A 17,716-nucleotide genomic window follows, 5' to 3' on the forward strand; every position below is an offset into this window, starting at 1 on the left:
ATGCTTTTGTAGCAAATCTGTGTTGGTTGCTTTTTTGTGTTTTTCTTTTTCCCCTCTCATGGGAAGCCTTAAATGCTTGCCCTTAATTCCAGACAACAGGTTGTTATCAGGCAGCTGTTCCTGGTGGCTTGCTGTAGGTGACTGCTTCTTCCAGCCTAAGCTGGGCAATATTTAGCACGAGGCGTTTAGAATTTGCACCTATTAGAGTCAGCTGATTGCAAGAGACACTTTTAATTTTAGCTAGGGAGAAAGAAGCTTTGGGTTCTTCCTGAGCTTTCACTTTTAAAACATCACAGGGTTATCATCTTAGGTTTTAATACAGCTTTGGTGCACTTGGAGACTGTCAGGATTGAAAAACTATATGAACATGTGAACTTAGCAACAAAGCTCCTGCTGTCATGCAAATACCTTTTCACATTAAAAAAACAAGGAAAGAGAAATACAATTTCCTATAAGTTAATGCCTTCTCAAAAGAATGTTGTGCAGTGTTGTCCAAAAAATGTTGGCTGATACACAGAATATCTGTATTATTTAAATATGTTGTAGTGGTTTTTTGGTGGTGGTGTGTTGTGGTGGGTTTTGGGTTTTTTGTTTGTTTATTTGTTTGTGGGGGTTTTTTTTGTTTTGTTTTTTGTTTTCATGTTGTCTGTAATTTTGCTTGCAGATTAGGCAGGTATTCCTGTTCTGACAGTTCTGGTTCATATTCCTGTTTGTAAGACAGTAGTGCTCTTCCACGGTTAGAAGTACAATATTACTGATGAGTGCCACATGACATTGTCAATACCCATGTGCTTTTTAATAGGAACAGAGAAAGTTGTTGATGATATTTATTTGCCTTTAATTTCATCTACTCTTTGAATAATATGTGAAATTTGAAAACAACTTACTTAGGAAAGTAACTCAAAGAAACTTTATTAATCATATGACTATCTTATAAGGGAAGTTAATGAATAGTTTCAACATCTCTGGATTTTTTTTTTTTTTAATTATTTCAGATTTGAAGAAGGTTGCTCAGTGTACCTGTCAGGAGGTACATGGAAAATCAATGTGCTGATAAAGAACTTCAAATAATCATGCTTTTTCCTCTCATTTTGACAGCTGAAAGTTGTGAATTAATCAACTAATTCTGAAAAGTGCTTTGCAATCCAATGCTGATAATATTTAAATATACTTTTCAATGTTGCGTCCTGCTGATGCTTCATGTTTAAAGTAGCATTTGAGTTGCCTTGTTGGCATGAGTGAGGTACTCCGCATTGGTAGCGTGAGGGAAGCATGAAAATGTTCATGGGACAGGTCTGATTCTGCCAACTCAGAAGACTTCTTGGAATTGTAGAAATGTAGCAAATGTTTTGACACTTGCAGTTCTTATTGTTTAGATTGGAAATGTTAAGCATGTTTTTAATAGGCTCCTTTTCCACTATTAAAGCATTACGGTGAAATAATTACATTCCTTTCAATCCATTTTAGACCTTACATGGTTTCCACTAACAGTAAAAATAAAAGTAACAGCAATTAAAATAGTTGTCGGGTTTTCTGCTCTCTTCAGAAATTTATTTACTACAAGGCTAAATGACAATTTTTGTTGAAGGCAAATTTCTTTTATTCCTCTGTCTGTATTTGAACCAGATGCTTAATCTAACTGTTCCTAGTAGTTGTTTCACCCAGCAGTAAACAGGGAAGAGAGAGAGTGCTAGTGCAGCTCATTGATTTGATAATGAGAGGTTGCTCATTCTGTGCCTTGCTCCTTGGTCAGGTCTGTCATGGCTTCAGAGCTGGTGCTTCTGGAGCTGTCGCTGCTGGCGTGCTGCATAATGGATGAGCCTGAACTGATGGAGGCAGCAGGTGCTCTAGCAATAGAAAAGAGCAGTGTTTGTTATTGTTGTAAGCATCATCAATCCTCCTCCCTTTCTCCCTCTGTTCTCAACGTCCTCCAAACAAAGACTCCCTGTATCTGCAGCAGCAGGGGAGAAAATAGCAACAACCCACCCTGTGTAACATTGCCTTTTTCTGTCTCAGGGGCAACCTTGTAAATAGGTCTTGATTTGATGCTCTGGATCTGTAAGTGGCTTGTTTATCATTGCAGGAGACAATACTGATTTATGAATTCCATTTAGCAGAAAACTCTATCAGTATCTGTGTGTAACTGTCCTATTTCAGCTCAATAGGATGAATGAAAAATGGCTTTCAATTCTAGTACTCATTATGCACTGCAAGATCGCCAGCTCTTGTGGGAGCAATCTGCTGAAAGATAGGTCTAAACATTCTTCAGTTGGGGAAAAATGTAATTTTGGGAGGTTGGGAGGAGCAGGGGAGAGAAGTAGATATTGCAGAAGGGGGGAAAAAGAATAGGAGGATCTTTTTCTTGGTTTTATCTAAGCTGATGGTTGCTCTTAGAAGTGCCTTTTCAAGAGTAGGCTGTGATTTGAAATCTTACAGAAGTACTTTCTTTTCTATTTAAAGGCAGTCAAATCTACAACCATATCAAGTCCACTTGCTCTAAACCATCAGTTGATTCTAGCTATTCTTAAGTGTTTCTCTTGTCTGGAGCATTAATGACAGACCTTCTGCAGGGCTACTGCCTCTCCTTTAGGGTTTGGGATGCAGGAGGCATGGAGCAGAGTGGGGGAGAACAGAAAACCAGTTTACTCCAGTGGAGGCTGCAGTAGGCTCTCTATTCTGCTTGTAATGTCATCATAATTTGGAGAGAAATAGTTGTTCTCTTTCACCATACCTTCCTATTTCTTTTCTGTTTTTGTTTCTTCCCTTATGGCAGCATTCTCTTTGTGGATATGTTATCCTCTCCAGCTCTCGTGCAAGATGTGAGGGGAGAAGAAGGAGGTTTTTCGATTGCCGTAGGTTGGGTAAAGTGAATCAGAATGTCATTGAGAACCAGTAATTGTCATGGATTGCAGGGGTATTACCATTCCTATTGGTATCTGGAAGTCTGGAGTATCTGGCAGCAGAGACGGCATTTGCAGAATGAGCCTTCTGGTTGCTCGTTCTGTTTCTTGCTCCTTGGTCAGGTTTGTCATGGCTTCAGAGCTGGTGCTTCTGAAGCCGTTGCTGTTGGTGTGCAGCATAATGCTGTAGGTACCTTGTCTCCTGGATGGACCCCTTGTACGTACATTGTAGGTTGTGTCCATTCCTTGTCTTTGGTCCTGGCTCCTGGATGAACTTTGGACCCACGTTGTAGCCTTGTTTCCAGTTCTGTCTCTGGCCCCGTCTCCTTTTGTTGGACTCCCTGGACAGACCCCGGACCCAGTTCATCACTTTGCCATGTCTGATGCCATGGATGGACCTTGTTACCAATACGTGGCTTTACCTGCCAGTTCATGGCCTGTGCAACTGTCCCCCAGCAGTAAGGACACAGCCTGTGCTGGGGCCACTCTTGGCTCGCCTGCCCTTAGGGAGCAGATAGCCCTTGCTGCTCCCTGACAGCGCTATGGATATAGCTCCACCCTTGCTTGGTGGCCAAATGGTGTTTAAAAACTGGCTTAGCTGGAAAAGCATTCAGGGTGTGAATGCTTTTCCTTAACTCTGTCTCTATAGAGGCAGGAACAAAATAGATGTACTTACAAAGAGTTATTAATGAAGGCCTCAAACCTGTATGACTGAATTAAGGTTAGCCTTCTTTCTGCGGGAAAGTGGATAATTTTTCTTCATTCAGTGATTTTTGAAATGCACATTTTTTCCCTGTTTAGAAGCTGGTAGTTCTGCTGTTTGTCTGCAAGTGACTGCAAAGCTGTGGCACGCAGCTCTGTTCCTGCCGGAGAACGTGCCAAGTGACGATCCAGAGTTTGGAGGGAACATCTAAGGAGCTCAGATATTGCTTTCAGAAGTGTTAGGTTTTTTTCCTCTTTCCATTTTATTTGGAAGGAGCAAAGTTTTGCAGAGTTATATTGACAGTGGATAGAATTATGCTTTTCATCGGTGTCAGTATGAAGTGACTTATTCCCCATAGACAGTTTCCTGCTTTGCTTGCTCTGGGCTTCCAGGCTTATTGTCTGCAGAACCAGGTCTTAAAATGCCTTGCTGAGCTATACTTTTTTTTATATATATATTTAAATTGTACAGACTGTAAATGGGATACTTTACATATGGAGTTGTCTTGATATGACTTGATGACATTAAATTTAAAAGCTTCAAGGTAGACTGGTGCCTAGTGATGCTCATCATCGGCATTTCAGCGGCTCCACTGAGACCTAAAGTCATCTTTAAATGGCTGGTTAAATTCAGTAATGGTTTGCTCAAGTGAACACCTAATTTCTTCAAAAAGGGAAGCTGGTGTCTCCTAGCAGACATTTTTCATTGCAAAAGCTCAGTAATTACTGAGCTTTGGTAGTCTCTCTGACAGTGGTTAATGACAAGCTGAAGTGCTTCTAGTGTTGGGCCTGTCTAACTTGGAGCTTCTTGTATGTTTGTATTCCCGTCTCTGTCCAGCTTTAAATGTGTGCAGTTTTAAAGTTGTCTGCCAAGATGCACATTCCTGGCAAAAAGCAACACGCTGGTGTCAAATTTGCTCGTCCAAGAAGTAGCGCAGTGGTCTTGTAAAACACAAATGCAGCGATAATGTAAAATAGGTTAGAGCAGTGTGAAGTGGGGATTAACAAATCTAGATGCTGCGGCGATCCCATCATCTCCTACAGAGCTGTTGATCTCTTCATTGCTTTGAGGGTGAGACAAGATGTTGGGCTCAATGAGGAGTCTGCTGCCTGTGTTTTGCCCTGCCTCTGCAGTAATTAGTTGACAGAGCTTTAAACACTTCTGATGCAGGACTGTCTAAACTTTCTAAAGCTGGAGGAGAGAAAATAGAGAGTTTTATTAGCAGATGCTTCAGTTGCAACATGTAGATGATGCAATGTAGCATATATTTTGGAGGAGCAGTTTTTCAAGACCATGGGATACTGCAACTAGAAAAAGGAATTAAAGGATAAAACAATGTCTATTCTAATTCTTTGCTCTTTTAGAGATGGCCAGAAACCCAATTTCCTGTTTTGCTGGATAGTTGCTAGTGTAATCAACCTGAGGCAAAGGAAAAAATTTCTCCTGGCCTTTGCTGAAAAAGCTTTGGCTTGGTGATAAAATGTGAGGCTGACATGTATTGGTCTGACACTACTCTGAGTTTAGTAGCCAGAGCTTGAGTTATCTCTCTCTCTCTCTCTCTCCATCAGCACTGATTCCAGCTTCAAGAAGCATCACGTTAGGGAAATAATAAGGGCTAAATCAATAGTTACTGCTTTTGAGAGTGGTTCCCTGTATACACTTTTTTTTCTGCATGCAACGAAAGAGGGACAATAGAAGGCAGTGCAGGTGCTTGTCTGCCCATGACAAGCCCCAGGGGATCGCACTAAAGAGGTTGGAAAATTCCTAATAACTTTAATCAGCCTTTCTATTTTTCAGTGAGCAGACTGCTTGTTTAGCCTGGTTGGGTAAGAAAAAAAGACCTTGGGAAAAGGTGTTCATGATAGCTAGTAATTATTAGTAATCTGCTCCTCTTCCCTTCAAAGGTGCAGGAACTACCATTAAGTACTGGTTCACCCTGAGCTGGGACAGGTTGTGTAGTAGTAAAAGGGGTAGCCGAACAGGGAGCTTTCTCCAGACGGTGTAGAGGAGCGAGGCCAGGCTCTCCAGATGGCCAGGACTAGATTAAAAGAGGGCCTCAAATTGAGGAGATGCATTCTGTGCTCTTGCCTTCTGGTTTGTTGTACTAGTTGGCTCCACATTGTACATGCTAATCCTGATCTCTGCTCCTCTGACCATCTGCATGGGGTCTTGTTTTCACAGACAAGAGTACAGAGCTGAAGAACGTATCAGTATGGTAAGATGTAGCTTCCATCAAATAAGTTATTTTCCTGAAATAATGCTTTATTCCTCCTTCTCCCCAGTCAAGAAGGAGGATGACCACTTAGCTGATAAATCTATGGCAGGAGCCTACACCCCCCCCTTCTTTAATTCACATTGAAACTAACAAAGAGATGATGGATCCCACAGTACAGGAAATAAGTTTTTATCAGTTTTTTTTCTTTTCTTTCCTTTTTTTTTTTTTAATGTTTTAACAATAAAAAGAACCCTAAATTGAACCACTGATTAAAACCAGGTATCTTACGGTGTTCCGTCATGTCTGTCATCTGGTATCTAATTTTGGTAATACTGCTTGAAGTACAGATAAAAAGTTGGTTACTCATAAAACAACGAGGCAATACCAATTTACTGACTGTCAAATACAAATTTGATGTAACAGATGACCTGCTGCTAGGTGAAGCTTTCAGGGCTTGCGCTGCAGCCGGGACAAGTCTGATGGAAGTCGCTTTTAAGTTCTCTCTTGCTGCTCTTTGCTCTTTTTCTCCACAAAATGTTCAACCTTGAATGACACTTTCTGCCTCGCCCCACCCCAAAGGGAAGGCTGCAATGTTTGGCAATGCACCTGGGAATGTATACAAACAGCATTAGGGAAGGGAGACAAAAAAGGAGGCTGATTTTACTCTACCATGAAATTTTAACACCCCTTAGCAGCTTGCCAGCCAAGCAGGATTATACTACCAGATGTCCTGGCAGAAACGTGCGTGGCTCTGCGAGATCATAAATCCAAACAACGTATGGCAACCCTGCGTGTATAATACTACAGTTAGCAATGCAGAATTTCAGTGTGGAAAGCTCTGGTGACGGGCAGGATTAGTAAGGACAAAACTTTCCCAGACTTAGCTTTAAAGCCTTAGGTGGGTAATAGCTGCTGATGGCGGTGGTATGTTAATGGGAAAAGGAAAAATATAGTGATGCCTGTGCTTTATCAGCAGCAATAAGCCTCGTTTGCTTGCAGTTGTCTTCTCCCATCATGTCTTGGCCTTTCAGCAGGCAGGATTGTAGTGCAGATGCTCAGAGGCTGATCTCTCTGTTGGTGTATACGAAAGCACCGAGGGGGTGTTCTCAAAGACCTGCTAATCTCAAGGCCTGAGTCAACAGAGCAGTGCCACTCTGTAAGCAGTTCAGAGTTGGCTTGTGGTTTGTCTTGAGTGTCAGTGGAGCTCTGTTGTCTTCATCTTGGTAAATTCTTGTTTAATAGGAAGAACGGGGATGGTGGAGGCCTGGTGTGGAAGTTTGTGTCCAGTGCATTTGTTTTACTCTTCTTTCTTTGTTTCTTTTGTCATGTTTCCCAAATGGTGTACTGACTGACCCTGTTCTTTTAGTCTACACGTTAAATATAAATGCATGTGTCCATTCATAGGATCATTTCCTCACTAAACTATGCAAAGAATTGGAAAAAATCAGCTGTTGTGTTTCTTTTAGTTGTCTCTCCCTTCATGGAAAAGAAAAGGCACTCACTGGCATCCTATAGCAAAGAAATCATTCATTTGGTGAGGACTTAAAATTGGGTCCACCAAAGGTGTTGGTAGTATGTTTGTGTCAGTGGGTATGGTTCTCCCATGCTATATGTTGACACCAAATTGTCAGCTAACCCAACTGACAGTGTGGCAGACAGAAATTTAAAGCAAGTGGAGGAGAATATGCTGTCCCCTGTTTTATTCTGTTGTTGCTAGAAAAAAGTTGAGTTCCTATGAAGTGTGAAAAAGAGCAAGTCAACTCCCTGGCTCTTTAAAGAGTAGTACGAGGGTGAATAGCCAGAGGAAAAGAACAAAGGGGACTTCAGCATGGCTAGTTAACTTTGCAAATTGCAGTTAAACTTAAGTGACCAGAAGGTGGAAGATCTAAAAATAAATAATGTTAAGTGCTTTTTTTGCAGGTTAATCATGCTACCCAACTGTGAAATCTCCCCCCTTCTTCCCATGCATTCTTTAAATTTTCAAGTTCCTATACCACAGGATTTCAGGTGGTTCACTGCTGGCTACATTAGTCATTCTGAGCTTATGCTGGTTTTGTCCTTGAGAGTAGAAATACACGCTAAAGATATTTAAGTTGTTCGCCCTTTTATTGATTTTAGTAGTAAATGACCTCAATACTGTAATGGCTTGGAAAGCTTTGTGCGGAGTGCTTGTCATCATTCAGCTTTCCTGGAAGATAGGTACGCCTAGACCAGTGTTTGTTGCTCTTGGGAAGCTCCATTCATGCAGTCTTCAAGTTTGTCTGTGCTAAACCAACTAGCTTCCTAATATTTGTAATAAAGCTGTTTAGGACTGGCTTATATTGCTGTAATTTTAGCAATTTAAATCCCTCTGCTATGGAGTAAGAGGGAGGGAGCTCATGCCTGGATGATGTGTTCTGTCCACTTCTGCAGACAGAGCAAAGCATGCGATATGTGCAGGACATGGCAGAACCAGGAGCCGGTGAAGGGTCTCCAAATCCTATTGCGCTGCCATAGCAATGTGGTACAATTCTGGTCTGCAAATGTAAAGCTGGCTTTAAGTTTGTCAGTGGTGGTTAGTTCAGAAATCTCTTGTCTATGCTACATGAAAAAGGAATTTAACTTGCATATTCATGTTGTTAGCTCAAATGATATGTCAGAAATGGGGAAGTAGGAATTCATTACTCTAGAGGCACCAAATCCTGATGCCCTAAAAACTGTCATGCTTCTTTTGGTGGTTTGTGTTCCCTGCTGCTTATATGATCCAATGCTTTCTATTTACACACCTGTGATTATTACAGTTTTGACCTTACTTTCACATCTCCCTCAAGTAAAAGCAGTATGTTTTCTAGTTAAGTAGCAGGGGGGCTTTTTTTCATTTAAGTAAAAAATTATATAGGGGAAAATAGTGGTTGTACAAAATTGAAATGCAGCGTACCCATGTAGAAAGAAATGAACAGCCTACCAAACTTCTTGAGAATCTTTCTTTCATTGCTGTCATGCCTCACGAGGTCTCCAAAATGCGTAATGAGTAACAAAGACCTCTCCCTGCTGTGTCTATATTTTTGTTCACTGCTTTACATGCTATTTTGAGATGTGCATGTAGAAAATGAAGCTAACTATATTCAAAGTGTTGTCCCCAATGATTTAGTGTTTATTCAACTACTTACATCTTGTTGGCCCAGATAAATTTCACCTGAGGCTAGCATCTGCTCACTAATTTGTCACCTTTTCTTTTTCATGCCCTTAAGCTGTTTTGACACCAGAGGCTTTGCAAGCTCCATCTCAGGAAGCACCAGCAGCAATACAAAACACAAGGAAAACAATGTGAACTGAAGCTTAGTGAAAATAGAGTTGTGTAATATGGCACTGGTTAGTGACTGGATGACAGCCATCCTTGATGACATACATTTAGTGGCATGTGTAACTGCAAAGAACAAAGGAGTTAATCAGCAACAATACTGTATATAAGAAGTGTTACTGTGTGTCAATACATATTAAAGCTTATGTTGCCATAAGCTTGTGATAGAGAGTCAGCGTGCTGTGGTTTAGTCTCTTAATACTCCTTTTGGAAAAACTTCTATTATTCATTTTAGGTTTGTTTTCTGGGTTGTTAAGTGTCAGGGAAACTGAGAAACGCATATGGCCGTCAAATAATTGCCCTGGTTGAAAACGCTTGCAGCTTTTTACAGAGAAGAAAATATCATCCAGATGATGAATAAAAACAACTCCTCCTCACATAAATGAAGCACGACAATAAATTATATTGCGTTTTGCTTCTGTTCTCTATTTAAGTTACAATATGATATGGAAAGGCAGCTTTTTTCCTTTCAGCTTTATAGAACTTATTTTTTAGTAATCATTAGCAGGATACAACTTGCGTTTTGCCTTTAAGGTGCTTTGTTCTAACTTTTGTACCCCTGCACTGCAGAGAATTACAATGTGCTGGCATTGCAGAAGTGAATAGGGGACTCTTCCATGTATCCTGCTTCTTCCTGTATTGCCCAAGTGTGCTGGTCTGTACCTTTGACCTGGGGGTTTCATCAAGCAGTCAAACTGGAGGCTTTTTTCCAGAGATGGAAGAAGATAAGCTAGTAGGAACAGACCAGTGCTTAGATTAACAACATGAACACGATCCTGTGACACATGCAATGGTTTTGTGAGACTGTGTTAACGCACGTGCTTCCCTTTTCACATGGGTTTGGGCAAACTTCAGTATGCACTTAGCTATGCAGGACTCGTGCAAATATCAGAGTGCCAATCCTTTTACCTGAAGTCACTTTAAGTCCTCGCTCTGCCCACTGTGCGCTGAGCAAAGGTTATCTCAGACACGCATAGGAGGCTGGCCTGTGGGCCTGCTGTAGTTGTTCTTGAGGGTATGGCCCAAAGTGGCCTCCTGCAGACAGCGGGGGGTGGGGGGTGGGGTGGGGGTGTGTGTGGGTGTGTGTGCACGCACATGTTTACATGTGTGCATACGCCAAGAAACTGAGCTCTAATTTCCTCTGGAAAAGCTGGACCCAGCTTCTTGCTCATCTCAGTCCCCTTTTGGGTTATCTTTGTCATTTATAATGTCATTTTCATGCTTATTTTTAGTTTCTAGCCTTTCTCTGTTGAACTGCTCTTACATTTTAATTGGCTAAATCAGGAGACTTGTAGCTGATTAATGTTTCCCCTCTGCAGCTGGATCATCTAGAATAGGCATAAACCTTTCCATGCCTCATTTACTTCCAGTTCCTTTTCGAACAGACGTGCACTGTTCCTGGACTTTCCTGTCTTTCCTCACCTGCTGTCAGTTTTTGTTGTACCTCTCGCTGGATGAATTGTTGTTCCAGCTGTGCATTTGCATTTCATGATTTTATTCGTGCGGCCAGAAATTATGTATGAAACCTTCCTATATCAGCAGTAATGACAGCAATACTCAGGTGACAGCTTTTGGCAGGTAGATTCTTACCTGAATTTTGTTACCAGCTTCGGTACTGCTCCCTGCTGCATGAGGGTGTTCAACAAACACATAAACAGATTGACTTCCATAGCTGGAACGTTTGATGTTGAGGAGTGAAATAGGATTACTATCTTCTTTATTTTATTTCTTTTTTCCTGCATAGATGAAAAAAACACTACGAATCACGCTGTTAGGAAATAGCTCTTCCTACTCCTTTGTGTACTGTACTTTATGCTATGGATGAAATAAGAGTCAGTTTTGATGTGCTCTGTCTATCGTTCATCCCAAATGCTAATGGTTTTATTGTCATGATTTCCCTTTGTCCCAGCAGATCGAGATTAGAGATGACTTACTATGGTTAGAGATAGTTTAAATGATTAGAGGTCACTTAATACTGGCAAATTGCATCTAGTTCCTTCTGAGGCATGAGGGCAACACAGTGCCTTGTTCTACTTTATGTATTTGCATAAAATGATTGTCAACTGATGTCATTATGATACACTTTTCAGAGTATGGGGGGTTAAAGTTTGCACACTGTCATACCAGTTTGTTAGGAGAAGTTCCTTCACATTGAAAAAAAAAAAGTTTATAATTAAGTGGGGGATTAGGTTTTAGGCTTTGCATTTGCACTTCAATTCAAAAAAAGTGTTGTTCTCTGTCTAAGACTGTGCATAGCTATAACCAGCATTTGTGAAGCCGGTGCATTCGCTAATCCCGTGAGAAAGTGCCAAACTTGTCAGTTTTTATAAATTGCTGTCTTTATGACAGGAAACTGGGAGGGGAAGGGTCTTGTATCTGAATAGAACAGCAAGGAGAAAATAGGGACGTAAGGACAGATGTGTCCCCAAGTCACTATTCTGTATGGTGGAAGCAACGCCCAGAGCAAGGTTCTTGCTGAAAGATTGGATGCGAGCCATGAGAACTCTATAAGCATCCGGTAAATGTTTTGGCTGGGTGAGGAGAAGACCTCCTGGAGGACAATTAAAAAATAGGCAGGCTTTTTTTGCTTTGTTTTGTTTCTGTTCAGAGCTCTCTAAACATAGCAACTATTTTTATATATTTGTTGGTGGTAATAAAAAGTATTCTTTTAACTGAACACATCATCTGTTGAGAATGATTTGAGGATGAATGGCAAGTCATTGTCAACATGGTAGTGAGTCATAAACAGGGGTTCAGTCATGCCTGTATCATCCAGCACCCTCAGGCGAGATTGGGATTCCTAGACGGTTCCTAGATGGTCCATCCCTAAGCAGCACAGACTGGCTGTACTGGAACGTACAGCCTGGTCCAAGCATCCCTGACAAGCTGCGGACTGTGAGTAGGTGCCTAAACCTTAGCTTCCACCGAGTTTGTATTCACGCTCACAGTTGACTTCATGATATGAAATATCATTTAATATGACCAGGAGTATTGTGGCATGTGTGTGAAGGGCTACAACTCATGCAAGTGCTTCCAGTTGCTTTTGCTTATTCTGTAAAGGTGGTAGGTTAAAGGCCAGGAGTTCAAGCCCGGTACAAGATTTTTAACATGATGCAAAAAAAGCAGTAAAAATACATAGTTTGTCTAAATACAATAGTTTTAAAATTCAAAACACTATAGAATAAAATTTTAAAAACATTCTGAAGGTTACATTGTAGTTTTTGGTTTGTAGTTTTTGTTTTTTTACTTCTAGGAAACAGCTCAGTTATAATCTGTAATTGCACTGGCTGGAGCAAATACTTTGTTCTATGTGTTAAATAGCTCGATGAAATGGGAAGGAGGAAGCTGGTTGACGGACACAACTTAGTCCTTTGGCAAGGCCTGTAAAGCTTGGATGTTTCCTATGCAGCAGATGCTTTAACTGAATGTTATGAATTGCTCTTGTAAAGTACACCTTCTAATAGATGTCACTCTTCTGTTTCCCCCTACTCTTTTGCAGCAAGTGACGGGCAGAAGTTTTGGTGAGAAAGATTTTCGTTCTGGATTAGAAAACGGCATTCTTCTGTGTGAGTAAGTAACACTTACAGTTTTGAGCCTTGAATACAATCTTGACTAAAGCTGAAATGAACTTTAACTACTATTTCCAATTGTTGGTTTCCTTCTGCGAGTTTTGACATTGCGCACACTGGTGTTTCACTGCAGCATCATTTCAGTGCCAAAGCTATTGTTATGGTGAGGATTGAAATATGGCTTAAAGAAAACAGGTTTTGCAAAGTGCTTCCCTCACTCCACCCCAGCTCCTTAGTTGAGTTATGTAACGTAAAAATGATGTTTGCTTTTTGGTTTCCTTTTATTTAAAGATGTTAACCACAGATTGGCAAATGGTGTTCCACACCTGCCTGTGGACGTCTCTGCTACAGTGAGGCGTTTTGGACCAACTCCAGGTCTGAGCACTGTCAAGAGTTAGCCATCTGAATACCATCAATACTCAGCTGCTTTTATAGTTTCTGGAAAGGTTAGGCATCCTCTAAATTTTACCTAAAGGTGTATTTGAATGATGTGTTTTGTAATTTTTGGACAAGAGACGCAAGTTTGCTTTTGCACGTTTCTCTCTGGTTTTAATAGCTAGTTTTTAGGCAGAGTCTTCCAAAAGCATGTTGAGGGCTTAGATGCCAAAGCTGGTGACTCTTAAGAGCAATTTGGAAGTGTGCCCTAATGCCCGTAGTTCTTTGAAAATCCCATGCAGCAGGTCAGGAGTTTGGGATCTGAATCACCTGCATGGACCGATTTCCTTCCCTCAGCATGCAGGGCTGTCACTGAAGTTGGTAAAAGCTGTCTTCGCACACCAGAAGGATGAAGTTTGTGCAGAACTGAATGCATATAGAAGTTTATAAATGAGATCTCCTGAGATGTTTAGCTGGACCGTTGCAGCTATTGGTTAAGTCTTATACTATGAAAGGTACTGGAACTTGGAAACTGTTTTCAGCAGTAGAGTTGAGCTAATATCCTGTAACTCAGCTCTAGGTAGCTTATGATAGCTTTGAAACCTACCTGTGTAAATACTGTCTTATATCTCACTGGTGTCATTAATCAGACAGCTTGAACTTTAGCCGTCAAAGGGGAAAAAAAGCATAAAGGAAATGATATGATCTGGTTTGACTGTGGTTGCATGTCTTTGCTGAGGAGGGAAGTAGTTGTTGTTGTTGATCAAAAGTTGTGTAACTCGGAAGGAGCATGTAGTTTACCTCTTTGTATTTAAGGGTTGCCTCTTGCACAAGATCTCTCTCCTCTGTGTATTCAAGGGAAGTACTGTGTGCTGAATCATTTCACAGTGCTCTTTAAATGTTAAGGTTGAATTGTGTTCCATGAAAAATAAGGGATGTGTGTTTCAAGATTAGATCTTATCTTATCTGCAAGTAAGCAGAGGTAGTCTGATTTAAATGCTGTAAATCTTTGAGATGTAAAGCTTAACTAACTAATGTTTTACTAACGAAATGCATAAATATGTATTTTTTTAAGAGGCTGTGAGCTCCAGTAATAAGCAGGTCAAGGGACACCACTTGGTTATACTACTAAATTGCTCTGTGATGTTGGGCAAATCGCTTGGCTTTGTTTACCACCTGTGGATCAGTGCAAACCAATCTAAAGGATCTGTCTCCTCAACCTCAAATCTGAGAGGCCGTGATGTTTGTATTGCATCCTGCTCCTGGCAGCTGTGGCTAGTGGATAAAACTCTATAGGCTACAGAGCATTAACCAGAGAGCTACCAGCTTGGCCTTCAGGTTTGGCTTTCTGACGATGAGCAAATTATGAGTCTGACAATAAAAGCGTGCTCTTCACTGGTCCACTGTAAAATAAAGAACTCAACAGAAATTTGCGGTGTAACACTGAGAGCTCTTAATGTATCTTCAAAAAGTACAGGTTTTGGCAGGTGAAGCACTGAGAGGTAATTTTTTAATCTCTTGCTCAGTGAAGAAGTGCTAGTGAAACTGCCACAGGCAATAATGTCTCCGTAGACAGGAATTTTCTGGTTTATCAGAGACCTACCTGGGTACCTCATGAACAAAATCCAGCAGTATTTGATCTCTCTCAACCTCTTTCCAATCTGTTGTGCTTTCATCACAGCTGACCTCAACAAGCAGATGACAATCTGATCTCAAAGTCTCTGATAAGCTACTGAAGGCAAGAAAGAAATTATAGCTGTCTTTCTGAAGATGGAAGAATTCATTGCCTTTGGTCTGGCTTATCTGATTTGTTGACATTTTAGGGAGAAGCTAAACTTGCCTCAGTTTATCTCCACAGTACTCACTGCTAGTGTCATTAACTGGCAACTCATAGCCGGACACTTGTGTGGGTGATGTCCACGTGAGCATGGAATGGTGCTTACTTCCACATGGCTGTTTCAGTGTTTTCCTTGCCTGTTGTATTTTGTGATGAGGCCTGAAAGTGAACTCGGGTCCTGAGGGATCTCAGCAGCTAGAGGACTTGGAAACTGATGTCAGGAATGGGGGCATAGCCAGTATGCCCCAAGTCTTCCAAACATGTCTCAAGCTACCCTCTGACTTTGCAAGCATTTTGCAGAAGGGAGGGGATGGGCGGTAGCTACCATGCCAGAGTCCATTCCCCAAACAGTCAGACAAGCCATGTGCAAAATGGCACAGGGGAAATCTTTGTCTATGTCTAGAGCAGGATTGTTGGAGCTTTAGGCACAGTAATGCCAGGCCTCCCTCCAGTTGATCCCGATGTCTGTGGCCTACACATCCTGCAAACTCAGGCAGACATCACTACACTGGTTATAAACGATTCATTCACGTCTGGCAACTATCCACATATTTTAATAAATGGAAACGAATACAACTGTGCGATGCCAAAAGCTTGGACTCTTGGGACGGATGTGTTGTGGACCACCGGCCTGACTAGCGGAGCAGCCCTGCATGCATGTGCTAGCCACAGGCACCTGCAAACCTCATGCCTGCCTCTCTGGTAGTGTTTACGCTGTGGCTGGCATCTAGACCTGGCCTCGCTATGACACTTTTATAGCTTGCCATGCTCAGCTCGGGAGCTGAGGAGCATATTTAAACAATGCAGGATGCCATAAAGCAGCAAGCTGACAGATGAGAGTAACACAAGCCCTTCCTTCTTTCTGGATATTTGAACGCCCACTTGTGCAGTTGCCCTGACAGTGCCAGCTCTACTTGTTCTCCCAGCTGTGCTGAGAAGCCAGTGACTATGACTTCTGTTTGTCTGACATGAGTTCATGGCTTTTTAGCATAGCTGTCTGATATCAGTGCAGATGGTGATTTCAGCAAGGGACTTCATAGCTAGGCGAAGGCAATTCTTGCTCTGTTCTTGCTTTGTGTATTAAATTCTCATATGTAAAGACGGAGGAGTTTCCTGGCTACACTTCTGCATGGGTGGGCAAAGGTGCCCTGCTGGGGACATGGTGGAAAGATATATGAGGCAGGAATACAACTACCAGTAGCAGGAAATACAACTAGAAATCCTCAATTTCTGCTTCAGCACGTGTTCTTTTTTTTTTTCTTGTTACATAGCTTTAACATTTAGGTTTGACCCAGATATCATAAGAAGCTAGAGGATTAGTCAGGAATAAATTAATCTGCTTGTTGCAATGTTTAGGTGTTCCTATTCTACAGATTCAGACATTTGAATGAAGGTTGATTGCAAAAGAAAAAGTATATGCTGTCTTCATCCGCCTGCCCCACTGATTTGGGTAGTTCTGTTGCTTTTCTGAAACAGCAGATAAGGAAGCTGAAGTTGCTTTTATTTCTAACCATGTAACAATTGCTATTAATAAGTTTAAAAATTACTACATGAAGACAAAAATGCATACGTCTTCCTGCAACCTTGTCCAGTTGTTACTGCTCTAATATTCTTGCAAGTGTGTTTTTAAGGTGAGCAGTTCATCCCCGTTCTCTCTGCCATCCACCTCCTGTTGCCCAGCTCTGCTACTGCAGGATTCCTTCTTTCACATTGGGCAATCAGCAGTTAGAGAGGTCTCTGTGGGGATGTGACACTTGGAAAATCCAAGTTATTTACTTGCTTTGATATGACTATCCAAGGGTGATACATATCCAATATATCTGTAAACATTTCTGACACGCAATTGGGATCATGTTTTTCTCTCAGGCTTTCTCTGGAATCAAGCAGTACTAGGAGTCCAGCCACCCTGAAAGTTTGTATTACTGGTAATGAGAGTCTAATGTCAGGAATAGGACCAAACCATAAAGAAGAGTAACAACAACCGCTGGGACATGGATCCTGGGCAAAGGACCTTAAACAACAAACTCAAAACAGAATCCAGATTTAGGTATCGGCAGAAATGATTTGGCCTTGCGGTGGAGTCCAACAGCATCATGATTGTGTGTAAGACCTTGGGTTCTATATGTAGAACAGTTTAGCTGTGTGTCTGTTTTATGTATGTATGTAAATCAATTTATAGCAGTAAATGCAGGCACGATAAATCTTTGATTTTTCTCAAGCATGAAAGTTCTAACAAATATTTAACTGCATACCTTGAGAAGTCATGGCATAAACACGTGAAAGTGAAAGAGGAACCATATGTGGTTAAAGATGGATGTCACCTGCATACACAATTCTGGATACCAACTTATGAGCATTTTCCCAAACTTTTCTTTGTCTCTTAGAGACACTTATTTTGTATATTAGCACATGGTGTTACGTAGCTTAGTAAGATGTGCAGAAACTATGCTTATTTTTTGAAACCAGGATTCTTTGACTCTTTTTCATTATTTTTTGAAAGAGCAGATAAGAAGTATTTTATTGCTTTTAAGTAATCCTGGTAAAATTGGGTATGTACAGTGAGTTAAGGAAAAATTTTTACACCTTTTCTCCTGTAGGACAATATCTAGGAAAGGCAGTTCCCTTCAGCTCTGCATGTTAGGAATATATGCTCTTAAAAAGAAAGGTTTTAGGTTTTACTTTTAAATGAGAAAAAAAAAAGTGAGAAGTTAGTCATGCACATAGATTATTTTAATAGTATTTAAAGAAAAAGTGAAGTGTGGCTATAAATCTGAGTG

General features: G+C 41.0%; 1 protein-coding gene across 3 annotated transcripts in view; it reads left to right on the top strand.

Annotated features, from left to right (window-relative positions):
* LIMCH1 (LIM and calponin homology domains 1) overlaps window positions 1–17,716 on the top strand; it is a 183,350-nt gene that overhangs the window by 54,327 nt on the left and 111,307 nt on the right. For all 3 annotated transcript variants that reach the window (XM_076336171.1, XM_076336173.1, XM_076336174.1), the window contains exon 2: window positions 12,658–12,728. In XM_076336171.1, the coding sequence (XP_076192286.1) occupies window positions 12,658–12,728 (71 nt within the window). The remainder of the gene's footprint in view (window positions 1–12,657; window positions 12,729–17,716) is intronic.

The sequence above is a fragment of the Aptenodytes patagonicus genome, chromosome 4, assembly GCF_965638725.1.
Source record: "Aptenodytes patagonicus chromosome 4, bAptPat1.pri.cur, whole genome shotgun sequence".
Taxonomy (NCBI): domain Eukaryota; kingdom Metazoa; phylum Chordata; class Aves; order Sphenisciformes; family Spheniscidae; genus Aptenodytes; species Aptenodytes patagonicus.